At 38.4% G+C, this 14,205-nt stretch overlaps 1 protein-coding gene across 3 annotated transcripts; it reads left to right on the top strand.

Annotated features, from left to right (window-relative positions):
* The first annotated feature begins 6,265 nt into the window (after window positions 1-6,265).
* Window positions 6,266-7,387, top strand: LOC123040076 (uncharacterized). 3 transcript variants are annotated; one of them, XM_044463017.1, is made up of 3 exons: window positions 6,310-6,807; window positions 6,934-6,986; window positions 7,095-7,387. In XM_044463017.1, the coding sequence occupies exons 1-3, from the start codon at window positions 6,375-6,377 to the stop codon at window positions 7,128-7,130; spliced, it is 522 nt and encodes a 173-aa protein (XP_044318952.1). In that variant the 5' UTR covers window positions 6,310-6,374; the 3' UTR covers window positions 7,131-7,387. The 3 variants fall into 3 exon arrangements, with proteins under 3 accessions (XP_044318950.1, XP_044318951.1, XP_044318952.1); XM_044463015.1 differs by lacking the exon at window positions 6,934-6,986 and having other exon boundaries at window positions 6,266-6,807; XM_044463016.1 differs by lacking the exon at window positions 7,095-7,387 and having other exon boundaries at window positions 6,304-6,807; window positions 6,934-7,083.
* The last annotated feature ends 6,818 nt before the right edge of the window (window positions 7,388-14,205 follow it).

The following is a 14,205-nucleotide window of genomic DNA, read 5'->3' as shown; positions in this document are numbered from 1 at the left end:
AGAGTCCAAAACAAAGGCAAAAGTGTTTGGAAAAGTAGATACGTTGGAGACGTATCATCAGACTCATCGAGGGCGTTCTGGTATGCCTCCTCGAGCGCGACTAGGTATGCCACCTCGGCCTCCTCGTCCTCATGCGCCACCATCGGGGTGACGGTGGATTAGGCGCACCGATCTGGACGGCGCCGCGGCGGCGCATGTCATGCTTGGTGGTGAATCACACGTTCCAATTGGGGAAGTCTGGCACGTATGGCGAGTCATGGCGCTGCTCAGGCGTGAGGAGAGCCAGCCGCTGGCAGATCTTCTCTGCGTGCGTCCGCTCGGACTGCGGCACGGCAAATACCGGAATGAGGTGCGGGTCGAGGTGCCAGCCATGTAGGAGGTTCACATCATGCCATAATGGTGACACACAGAACTGCCAGTGGTATGCAGTCCCGTGCACCGGAAATGTAGAGTTGGTCCCATGGCCGAAGAGCCCTCCCTGCCCACGGCACCAAAGCAAAAGCGTCCGGCGCCGACGCTCGGGATGAGCCTACGCCAGCGTTGAACTTGCACTTCCCCTTCCCCTTGTTGAAGAACCTCATGGCGTATGTGTGGGCTAGGGTTTTCTGTCGCAAGCGAGCGAGCAAGGGTGGCTAGATGTGGATGGAAGTGGGAGGAGAAGTGGATGCCCTCCTCCCCCCGCCCCTCGCTTGCATTTAAAAAGACGATGACTCTGGATGCTTCCATCCACTCCATGCGGGTCCAAGATAGATGGACGCATTAAACCATGTGGGGTAACTGGGCGGCAGACATGTGGGTCCGAGGTAGACATCGAGCGGATGCCCGACGCGTCAGACTTGTGTCCATGTGGATGCAAATTTAAATCGGCAATGTGTTCACACGGACAGCAAGCGGATCAGATGTGGGAACGCGCCGGCGTTTTTGTCCATTTCGACCTAAACAGAAACGTGCCTACGGAATACGCCTGCCCATTTGGAGTTGCCCTTTTATCCTCTACTCCCTCTTCCTAATATAAGATATTTTAACATTTCCTTAATTCGTATGTATATAGACACATTTTAGTGTGTACATTCACTTGTTTTAGTATATATATGTAGTCAATATTTTGAAATAGCTAAAAGGTCTTATATTATAAAAAGAGGGAGTATAATAAATGTTGAGAGGAAAAATGAATCAACTCTCTTCTTTACTAGATGGCATCTGCTATTTATACAAGGGAAAGGACACCATTGGAAAAGGTGTCTGTTCAGAGGAGGTGCCTGTTCGGCAGGAACCGACGCGGCAGTTTACAACTGCCTGCGGTTAGTACAAGCAGGGATTAATCCCATAATTAACACATGGTTAATTAATTCTAACACTCCCCCTAATCAATGCTTGATCTTGTGAGCAGACATCATCTTGATAAAGTTTCCTCCAAAAGGTTTCCTCCAAAACCCTGTGGGAAAAATGAGGATAGAGGTGTTTGATATGTTGCCAAAAACTCCTTCAAACCCAGTACGAAAAATAAGGAGAAAATGACGCAACATATAATGATTATTGTCTGTTTAACTCAATATGAGAAAAACCAATAGAATTAAAGGACAATAAATATGTCGTATATACTTTCTTAAAAACCCCGGTGGGGAAAATAGAAAATATGACATATGATCTTGTGTTGATATTACCTCATTAAAAACCTTCATGAGAACCTATAAAGGAAACTCATGAAGGGAAAAAGAGTATAATATGATGCTTTCAACAGGAACAATTCAGGAAGATACTCCCCCTGATTCTTGCAAATTCCGAAGCCGTCATATACCAATTCCATGAACATATTTCCGGAATGTAGAAGTTGGTAGAGACTTGGTGAACAAATCAGTCACATGATTTGACTTACAAGATATGCAATATAGTGATATTGCTTATTATGTAACCTGTTTGCATCCGGGCAACACAAGCAACATTATCTTTGAGATAATGGTTGGTGGATGTAGCCATGATGTATGTTCCGAAGACTCTTCATGAGAGGGCTACCACACCTAGTAGGAACACTAAGCTTGTCTACGATCTGACATAGTGGGGATCTGATCGATGTATCCAATGATATCGGTGTTCACATTTCTATGAAACTGAAAAACCAGGACAAAATGTTTGATGCCTTGGATATATCGAAAGATATTCTTGAGTACCAACCAATCGTATTTGGTGGATCCAATGGCTTATGGAACGTTGAGTCCCAATATCTCATTTCCATCATCTCCTTGTCTAAATCGATCTTTCTCTACGTCTAGAGAATGAACTACCATGAGAGTTATGGATGGATAAGATTTGTCCACAATGAATTTCTCCAATATATTTTGGATATAGACAACATAGTAAACCATAATGTATGAATGAAGGTGCTCAAGTTGTAGTAACGAGCGGTATTTTGGTTTACCCAAATCCTTCATTTTAAACTCCGTCATTTAGATGATTACATGTGTCATCATTGCAGACACACAAGCATGGATAATCATCGTTGTAGGAGTAATCCTTGTGCATAAGGATCTCACTATGTCAGTTGTACCATATGTACTGACAACAATAAGTCGTATGGTGACTTACTGATTTTACACAATGTATGTTGCATTTTGTATTTCGATTCAGAATTGAGATTCCATCAGAAATCATCATATATGTCTGAATCTAGTGATCCACATGGATATGTAATCACTACATCTATCAACTGTAGAGATAGACGATTTTGTACTGCCAATTATATAAGTTATCAGAATGAGATTCCACCTCCGGAGAATAGTTGGGTATCTGCATGAACCCTTGTGCTACAATACTTGCTCTTTGTTTCACCACCTCATTGTTCTCAATTCTGTTTCCAGAAGAAAACTGGTGTAGGTATTGCTTATGAATACCTTCCCATTATTGAGCAAGATCATTTCTACCTAGATTATACCCTTTGCTTGAGTTCAGTCTGAGTGTTGTTCACACTTTGCCATGGCCATGGTCTTTGGATCTGAATCATTTGAAAGGTTTTTGCAATCTAGTTGAGAAATGTATGTCGACAATTGTAGACTTCCGGTTATATGATTCTCCAGAATCTATATATCAATATATAGTTGATGGAAATATCATTACCCATGGTGACTGCTCGCGATTTCCCAATGCGATTGAGTCGGGTACTTCGATGTCCCGGTCATTGTGTGCACTATGACCTGGGTTGGTGGAGGTTTCCCGTCCACTGGGTGTATACTACCCATTAGGTGTCTGCCAACATGAAGTTGACTTGCATTTACTGATTCACAGGCCTTGATATCCTTGCTTGTGAGAAGCTGAATCCTGATGTACTTCTGCCATACATCTCCCCCTGTTGCTTTGAACGGGGAGTGGAGTGGATTTTGTTGGTACCTCCACTCTTTCAGGCATACTTTTGCAGGATTGTAGGATTGTGTGACACCTTTATAGTCAGTAAATGAATCTGGCAGGTTATTTGCAATGTGTTGCAAATCTTCTGAACGCATAGTTCAGATCTTTGAGTACGTGGATTTGAGGCAGAACTGTGTTGAACATTCCACTAATTTCCTGGCATTCTTTATGGTACTTGAAATCTCCCCCTAATGCCTGGAAATATTCCTCATTGAATCAGCATACTGGCCTTGAATAACTCCCCATGCGAGGGGCTTGAGGTATTGACGGAAATACAGTTATTCCTCACATAGATCCCAACTATATGTTGAGGGGCCAATGATGTATGCCGGGGTGGTGATATCGGTATGCAACCGAATTACCGCAGATAGGAAATACTTGGTAGATATCCACATATCAAAGATAGAGGGGAATAATATTATGCAGTTCTGTCATGAGCGTGTAAAACTGCATGACTCCAACGTAAAGTTGGTAAGTTGCAATTCCAAAGTAAAGATAATGCAATGAGCTTAACTCTTTGGATAGGATTCTACCAAACCATTTTGAGTCTAGACCTTAGGACAAATTGCTAAACTTAATCCAAGGGCCATAGAGAAGGCACTCAAGGAGAATTTTGCAATGTTATCCATTCGATTTGCTTGAAATCGATGTCAGGATAATGAGCCAATGGTTTCGTGTGAATAAAGCACACACTTAAGACCATCATGTAGATATGTCTTTTAGAACCATGGAATACCTGAATAGTCTAGTCAATGGATGGGAAGAGCCACTTACCTCAACTTAATGCATTCAAGGAGTTTGAGCGGTTCAGCGTAGACTTTAAGGTGTGCGAGCCTTAAATTAGCTTCCCTGTGTCACTTGTAGTGCACATAAAATCCAAATGATGTTAGAATTTAGCATCATAATAATCATAAACTATTGGAATTGTTGATAGTTTCGGTTTCAACCCAATGTCTCGATGACCAAGGCGAGTATGCCAAGTTTGTCATGTACAAGACACTCTGGAAAACTATCTCGTACACAACATGTGCTACGGGTTGTGTCATATGTGTAGTACAATCCAGATGATACACATAGAATGTGCTTGCCATATCCATTGCATATGGTAAAGAGAAGTTATTCCTCTTTGTTGTCATCATAAGTTTCGCTATGGAAACTATTTTGACAGATACCTCCATAGTTTAGTAGGGTACGAGTGAAACCTGGGAAGCAATAAAGCATCCTGACGTTACTCAAGTACCCACAGGGATAGTAAATATGACTCGAGTTGAGCCAACAAATACCTCATCGCGTCTAGCGATTTAAAATATCTCCTTTCTCTCAATGAGAGTGGAAACATTGAACTTCCCTGAGTATAGAGTTTGTGGTGCATATGTCCACAAGGCACATATCATTTTTCATTGGATTGACTCCCATAGAAATCTATATATAGACATGAAGATTCTCAATATGAAAATCACTGTCAGATATATAGACATACAAATGTATTTGTACCAAAGTGCTGATACAATATATTGTGATATACAATATATGACGATGACAACAATACTTATGTTGTTGTTACAACATCATAAATGTACCTTAATTATATTGACCACTCAGGAGATTGAAAGACTATTCATAGTCTCCAAACATGTCGGTTGAGGCATATTCAACCATCACATTCTCCATGCTCATAGGGTCCCGTCACAGCTGGTGATGTCGGATTGAAGGTTGAAGTAAGATTCAAACCTTTGCCCTTGAGGTTCATTGTATCCCAGGAATTGCTGATACAGAATAATCAGATGTCGAGATCTGAATCTAATGCCTTATGATATATAAGACACCATTTTTCTATTAGCGGTGTGATCCTGACCAGAGGCATTATCCCACGGGACACAAGAGCGGTTATGATGTCCATGGCCCAGATAGGGCAGTGGTGGCCGTTGAGAGCAAATGCCTCAAATTCTATAGCCATATTTTACCGCTATGGGTAAACCAGAGATAATTAATTTACAACCAGTAAATTAAGGACCATCATAGTTGATGTTGTAATGAACTTAGCAAAAACAATGGGTATTTCAAGAAGTTATTTTGAAACCATTAGCGTGAACCTCAAATTGCTAAATATGACACCTTGAAGATAATCTCCAAAATGGAGTAGATCTCGCAACACTAGAGAGTATAATCTGATGAAATCAGTAGATACTCACTCATAATGTCTTATGTCATGACTTAGTAAAATGTGTGGGAGAGCACTTTGTAAAGCAATTATAATGTCAAAATGACAAAATATAGGCTTTAACAGTAGTCATTGATAATCTATGAAGACATTGGATCTATATGACTACCTTGTGATCCCAATACATCAATTTGAAGAAATCACTTTGAAATTTGCATTCTTATTTGCAAGAAATTAAAAATCTCAATTGCAAATAGACGTATTAATCTCGACATGTAGCGAACATGGAGATACGTACATTCCGGAATACATCGTACTCAACAGAAATACACCACTATCATAATGAATAGTAATGATGTTGCAATCTTGATGTTCAAGTGAAAAACTTGAATTATATAGGCCTCAAATTAAATGAGATGATATTGTATCAAGTTGCAAGATAATTCAGCAGGGTGAATTAATATTTTCCGAGAGAAAATTAATCTCAATCGCTATGAGATTATTTTGCGAGAGAAAAATATTCTCAATCGCAAATCAATATTGTTGTAATAATAGGACATGTTATAGGGATTGCTAAAAAGCAAACACACTGAACATGCCACATATAATAACCACATATTTTTTGGAATGTTGAAACTCAACAGAAAATGCAGCAATTAACAGGGTCTAAAACAGGTAAATACTATTAGTAAATAGTACTGTTAACAGAATCCGATGTGCAAAATCCCAGAAATAGGATACGGTGCACAATCGGTCTGGACCACTGTTCGACCTGTTTTGCAAATTCATGCAACTGCGAGGACCTTGATGCACAATGTCGAGGGATAAGGTTCCTTATCCTCTTGTTTTCATGTGCGGATATGAAATCCCAATGGGGAATTTTTCTATGCAGCCATTCGAGATAGGCTCGCCGGCCGGAGGTGCCTCTGCTTTCGTTGGGTACAACGGGCGCGAGCGCCGCGCGGGGGAAGGGGACCCTCAACGACGGCCTGGAAGGCTGCGCCATGGCCGGAGGGAGGAGCGACCGCGGCGCGCGCGCTTCAGCCAGCGCCGGCCAGAGGCCGCCATCATGCCTTCTGCAAGTGAGGCCTTGGTCGCAGGCGCTGCGTCAGATGCGGCCGCGCCGTCACGGCCAATCGCGCTCACGCAGTCTGCAGCCGTAGCGCGGACGGAGAGGGCCGACGTGCTTCTTGCCGGCCGTAGGCCGCTCGTGCCGTTCAAAATCGACAGCGTCGATCCATTAAGAGGTAAGAACACCCCGAATTGTAGAAGACTACCTGCACGCTTACAGTTCTTGTTTGGGTTTTCAATCCATTGATCAAAGGTGCCTTTTCCGTTCGTCTTTTCCTTCGTTGATGTCTTTCCGATGGAAGGTTGCGAACATTGTCCTGATTCCATGCCCACATGCTCGGATGAAGCAATTCTCGTAAGTGCAAGGACGTTAGGAAAAGCAATCAATAATTGAATCTTTGATTAATCACAAGCAGAGAAGATCAAATAAGCAATCTATTGACAAATTCCCTTCTCTATGCAGAACGGCGGTTGCCGGTTGACTCGTCACATCGTGTAGTGACGCCGGCCGCTCGGAAGCCACGCCGCCGGGGCAAGCCAAGGCCGCTTGCCGTTGTTGTTCGAGGGCCGTAGTCGGGGAGGCACCGGGTTCCGCGGGCAGGCGTTTCAGGCATACATAACCGCTGCCTGGGATGGCCTATTTCTCTCGTCGGAGAGCAAAGGGCTGATAACGTGTTGAGAGGAAAAATGAATCAACTCTCTTCTTTACTAGATGGCATCTGCTATTTATACAAGGGAAATGACACCATTGGAAAAGGTGTCTGTTCAGAGGAGGTGCCTGTTCGGCAGGAACCGACGCGGCAGTTTACAACTGCCTGCGGTTAGTACAAGCAGGGATTAATCCCATAATTAACACATGGTTAATCTATTTATATATAAAAAGTACTTGATGGGTTAATCAGAAAAAAGAGAATTATGCTAGAAAAGTACTTGATGGGTTAACCAAAAAAAAGAGAATTATGCTAGAAATTACCATAAAAATTAGAAACATCTGACCGTTAATTCAATAGACTAAAAATCTACAACCATTAGATAATATTTAAGTGGAAAAATTTACCCACCTTTGCCATTACAATGCAAAAAACGTTTCATCTATTCTTTTATTTTTTCTCCACCGCTTGAACATGGCTCGCACCAAGACGTCCACTTGTAAACGCCACAGCTAGGACGTACATGCATATTGATGCCTTTCTTATGCATGCACGCATTGGGTGGGAAAAAATGACGTGATCTGCCCTTCAGATATGCATGGCGCTACATGCATGCATGCATGCACTCAACGAGATAAAAAGCTTGGATGGATTGCCTGATCGTGTCATGTTCCCTGTTGATGAGTAGCCACTCAAGGTCCAAACCGGCCGGAGGTGACGCTGCCGGCAGCGACAGGTGAAAGCATATTGCTCGGGGATATAATTTCACTGTGCGGCTTCCTCCTTCTCACCAGAACAGAATACAACATCAAATGATATAAGATGGCGAACTAGCCCTCTTACAAAGCAGATCCTGGGATAATCGGGTCACACAGAACGAACACGACTATGCTACCGATCAAGAACACAGGAAAGATTGGATACAAGACCACACTACGCCCTAGCACACCTAAGCTCCACGACAACACCCTCAGGAGGGAAGATGGCGCTATACGTCGCCGCTGTGTCCAAAGTAAACATGAGTTTTCAACCGAAGCCCTAACATGGAGAAGAGAACCACATATACAGTTGATCCTTTAGCAGAGATCCATTGCGACTTATCAATTTTTTCTGGCGGTGAGAATCTTTATTTATTTTTCTTTGGAAATCTAAAATATTACCCATTGTCTTCTCTTGGCTTGCTTTCTTCTACATATATTCTAATAAGTGAATTGCGGCTGGCTACTAAAGTAACCACGTGTTTAACCTATAATTTTTATATTATCACTGCATCTTGGATTGTTGTTGAAGATTTATTTATCTCTATTAGATACTAATAGTACTTGATAGGCTAAGTAGAAAAAAAGATAAATTGATAGAGATACTGAAAAAAAATAGAAACTTCAAATCTTCAACTCTGTTCCGATGGAGTACGATATAAAAAACACAACATAGCTATTTTCCTGATTTGCTATCTCCCTGCCGAATTGCAAGCCCGCGTTTGCCGCCGGCCACCTCTAAGAGCAGTCTGCGTCGGTGGCCGATGGGATCCAACCTCTGCATGTAAATTGTTGGGGTGAAGGAACATCGAAAATTTCATGCACAGACACAATCAAGAGGCTGGAGCTACTCTGCTATGCATGTATATTCATCTTGATTGGTCTGCCGAGACTTTTGGCTTATCTAGAACACATCATCTAATATCTAGGTATTTCACTCTTCTTCTGATAAGTTAAAATTTCCATCTTGGGTACTATTTCTGTTCAAGATTGAGTGATACAGATCGACAAAAGATGGATTTATATGGATATGGGAGGAAAAGATTTTTGTACGTCAAGTAGCACAAGGGACCGTCAAGCCAAGTCTTACAATAAAAAAAATGCTGCAGGCAACTGCATGAACATTGGGACAAAATTGATCAGAAAAGTAATGTACATATGTTTCAGCTACCCGCCAAAATACATAAAAGAAAATTCAGTAATTTGGTGTGTTCGCGTGATCAGCTAGAAGAGTTGAAACAATGTAATTACTCTAATTACAGGAGATAAGCTGTTCATGTCTGTAATGCATTGAAGCGTATGTAAACACTATGCTTCAGAAACTCATGTCGTTCACCACTGCATATTTATATTATTACCCTCAATTTTTTTTATTATATGCAGTTACACAGTAGGCATTAAAGATTACCTTTCTCAACTACATCGGTTGTTGATGTAGTGTGATTGGGTCCTGTGCACAGTATTACTTGGTCCCAATAGTAAAACACATTTGAACAGGAGAAATAATTTTAGCACAACAGACTCTGCCTTCCTTTGCACAATTCACATATCCAATATTTATGCCACAAGTTATTGATGCTAGCATTCCTCTTTTTGGTGGTTCCAACGAATTGGTTCAGTAATAATATTACGTGCACCTAAAAAGATTATGCAGTTGCCCCATAAAAAAGAAATTATGCAGTTAGTTTTATCCATGATAAATACATTATAATAACATGAAACTTAATGTAATTGTGGTGGACATCTTATACAACTGTAAGACTTATCCTTTAAGAAACATGCTTCTCTAAGCATTCCCAACTGTATGACAGTTTGTGTGACAGTTTATATAAGATCGGCCATATTTTCACTAGCTTTACCTATTGAGTGCTTTTGAATTATCCTATTATAGAACTTCGGGGTCATATGTAATAGATCCACTGAATTCCATCTCATTTTAGATATTATTCTAATGTATTTTCAGGATTCTGAAGTACAAGTACATCCTTTTTACTGGGTGTTCCAAACTTCACAACAACTCCTACAATGTCATTGATGCAGATTGTTAAAAATCAAATTGAGCTAAATAAATGTAGTTACTATATAAGTTAGCCGACCAGAAATACAATGCTTACATTACAAGCATCTATTAGATTTTAACAGCCAAGTACGGCTAGCGAACTCTGCAATTTTGTGTTCTTCCAGGTAGGACCTAGCAATCTATTCAGATTCTCTCTAAGTGAAATCCCATTAATACCCTTACTGAAAAAAAATTCGTGAGAGATTGAACTTGCATGGATACTAAAGTCATGGGAAAATATTACAATAGAAGTTCTAGCCCACATAATAGCAAGCAAATCCCACAATATATAGAACAAACACATAATATTATATTATACTATTATTTAATAGTTCTAAGTGACCGCTTAGAAAAGCATATATGGACGAATCTTCCCAACTGTTCCTAAACGTATCATGTTTGACCTATCTTCATAATTATACTTGAATGAATCACTTTTGATTGTTATCAAGCATGTATATAAACAGTTCGTGTGTGATACATGTATAATTAGACCTACACGTATTGGTTATACTGAAAGAAATCATAAATAAGAATTTTTCATAATTATACCCAATAATCACAGTCAAAATAGATCGCCGTAGTTATATATAAGCGTGTACATTCACATGCATCGATGGATAAGTGCATAAATGAGCATTGATTAGTGAAACCAAATGATGAGAAAGTGTTGGCCATTTATTTGTGGAAATATTTTTATAAAATATTAATCCAGTTGTATATGTAAGCAAGAACTAGATATGAGGAAACCAGGTAAGCACATAACCAAATCAATCTTTATCGCCATGCACAAAATTGGCAAACATGCATCGAGTTGCAGATCTACACTAAAATGGATACCAGAACTAATCTTGAGTGGTTGGTACTCTTATAACTCAACGCCTAATTGCGTAGAGTTTATTGAATACATGGATCAATATCTTTAATTTATTGTAAATAATAGTCTATCATTGTTTTTTATATTTTATTATGAATACAATTATATATGCATATACACCTATAAAAATGTATCAATGTTTAAGATATCACGTATTATTGAACTAAGACAAATAAGTAGCACATATTTTGGCACACTAAAACATGACGCCCTCGCAACCAATTCTTGGTAGGAGATCACATAGTCGTCGGGTTAGCCATACTGAAATATTTGTTTTCTTTCGGCGAATATGTGACAAACATCATTTCCCACTAATTCACCACAACTGAATTGAAAAATGTATGTGAATCTAAATGAAACAAACACCAAAATAAAGGTTATATTATGCGGCATTGAACTAACTAATCTAAGATCATGGCATTATTACTTTTTTATATAGAAGATACAAAATTGATTGTATATATTTTCCAGAATAAATTGTTACTTTCATGGATAGTAATCTATTGATCTTTGCTCCTCATTATATATGTTATTAAAGCATGTTAAAGTATCTGTACCATTTATAAATACATTTATCTCTCGGTAAAAACTCAAAATACCAAAGATAAAACTATGTTCACAGAAGTGTTCTATTTAAAAACGACATCCCATGTAATTCCAATTTATATTTGGACTAATAAAGTAATATGTTCTCATCAATCAACTTTATAAATTTTCTAGCCCGCGCATCGAGCGGGCCACTTTGCTAGTTAATTCTAACAATAAAGTCGGACGTCGCCAAGTGATAAAACGGAACGTAACAAATCAAACCGAGCAATGTTCGTCAAGCACCTGCGGAAGTCAAAATTATCGTAGCTTTCAAAAAAAAAAATTATCGTAGCGAGCGAGAGAGGTCACCAACGCACTTACGCACGTACGTACGTCTGTCCTTCCGTGGACTTCCCTTGCTCGATTCACCGGTGTTTTTTTTTTTGAACAAATCACTGGTGTTGTGTAATCAGCGTAATCAGCTAGTACTAGCAAATATACTATTTTCATAGAGAGGAAAAGTTCTCTTGAAGAAATGGCGTTCCTTTTTCTGTCAAACAGAGTGCTCGTCGAACCTTTCATCGTTCGAGCATCATTTCTATGAATCGTATTAATCGTCCCATCTTTTATTGATTTATCAAATAAATTTATATTTCCCTACAAAAAAAATACATTTCCTTTAGTAATAAACCAACAAAGTGACTAAAAAATCCTAAAATACATTTATGTAGGTATATCACCAACAGGGAATTCGGTAAATATTTATTTAAAAAATCACACTTATATTATCAAGTAAATCATGGTATAACGTATTAGAATATTTAAGTCCCCTTGCAACGCAAGGACAATTATTAGTTTAATAAGAAATACAATAGCCTAATCTGTCACAAATACAAAGGTTTATCATCCAACACGCCCAAGTATTACAATTATAGTAAGAGCAAGTATAGCAAAGTCATCATAAAATCACTATAATAATCAACCATTTAGCGTTCGAGGCTTGAAAAAATGCATCTAACTGAGTCGTCATACAAAGCTTGACCTACACTATTTGAAGGCTAGAGGATGCTGCTAAGGCGCAGACTCCAAACACCGTGCACACATGAGAAAAGTTCAGCCCGTTTGTTTCTAATACATGCTTCTAAAAATATATGCTTTCTAATACGAATATTTTTAATGTAATAAATATTTTAAGTTTACATATATGAACTGATTTTAAATAACATATTTTTAAAATCTATCAAAAAATGGGATACAATCGTTTTTCCTCAGGACCGAAAAACACACCACATGGCTTTTGTCTTTGAGCTTCGACGGTCTTTATTATTCAGAGCCTCTTTGATTTGCGGAAATATAAAAACAGGGGAATAGAAAAATATATGATTGGAATGTCATGTCAATCTCAATTCTACAAGATTTTTAATTGTTTTATTGCATATAAAAAAACAAAAGATTTTTTCACACAAATTTCAATGGATGCTCGAAATCCTATGAGATGTAGTAAAAAAAAATCGTAAACATGAACAAATTTTAAGTATAAAAACATCCTAAACATGAACAATCCTATGGGAAAAACCAAATGATTCTTTCAAAGATGTTTGAAAGGATTATTTAAAAGAGGTTTCAAATTTGAGATTCATGAACCATTTTATAGGTACAAAAAACAAATTCATGATGTCCCAAGAATTTTTTTCGAAGAAAATGTCATGGATTTTAAAAAAAATCATAAGTTTCAAAAGGCATGCAAAAATTTGGAAAATGTTCCTAAATTTCAAGAGTAATTATAATTTTCAAAAATGTTAATAAATTTTTAACATGTCCGGAATTTCAAAAAACGTTCACGAAATTTATTTTTTATGAATTTCAAAATATTTCATGGAATTGAGAAAAAAGTATGTGAATTTGGAAATTAGTCGTTATGTTGAAATTTTTTCATGATTTTGAAAAACGTTCATAAATTTGAAAAAAAAACCTTCATGGTATTGAAAAAGTTCATGAGTTTGAAAAAAAGTTGAAGATTTGAAAACAGTAAAGATAGATGAGAAAACCATAAGAAAATCCATAAAAAATGGTTGAAGGAGGGTTCTAAAACCTTCCCAACACCGGTAAGGAAACAATCAGAGCTATATATTGCTCGTACTGATTCCTATTACATCTCGCCTCTGGCGTCCGCGCGCTTGGTCCAGCCCAGCAACTAGATCGCTGTTCGGATCACTCGTGCGGTCGCTGCTCGGGTCGTTGCATACGTCCGGGGTTTTTCTTCTTTTGTTGTCGAACTATCTGCATTGGTCCAGTTTTTAGTAGGGTTTTTTTAACTTCTTTAATTTTCTGTTTTTTTAGGGTTTTCATCAATTTTCTTTGGGCTTTTATAATTTGTAGTTTCTTTTTCTTGTTTTAGTTTTATATGATTATTAATGTCTTTTCTTTGTTTTCATTGTTTTAATTACTTTTATTTCTTTGTGTTTATATACACATTTTCCCATGTCATTATTGGTTTTTAAGGGTTTTCTCACTTATTTTCTATCTTTTCCTCGGTTTTCTCTGGCTTTTTATTTTTATTTTTCAACACACTTCTTTTATTTTCATATAGAATGTTTATTTTTCTTATACATCAGGATTACTTTTGGATACGCGTTTAACATTCTATAAATACATTATTATATTTCATATAGTATATGTTTTGACGTCTACTTTGTCTATAG

Source organism: Triticum aestivum, chromosome 2B, assembly GCF_018294505.1.
Source record: "Triticum aestivum cultivar Chinese Spring chromosome 2B, IWGSC CS RefSeq v2.1, whole genome shotgun sequence".
NCBI lineage: Eukaryota > Viridiplantae > Streptophyta > Magnoliopsida > Poales > Poaceae > Triticum > Triticum aestivum.
This window is presented reverse-complemented; position numbering and strand designations above follow the sequence as displayed.

Excerpts from the sequence above, each read along its gene's own strand:
- LOC123040076 (XM_044463015.1), top strand. The coding sequence starts at position 6,375 with ATGTCGAGGGATAAGGTTCCTTATCCTCTTGTTTTCATGTGCGGATAT. Across the intron at positions 6,808-7,094 it reads CAGCGTCGATCCATTAAGAG|AACGGCGGTTGCCGGTTGAC; the intron begins GTAAGAACACCC and ends TTCTCTATGCAG.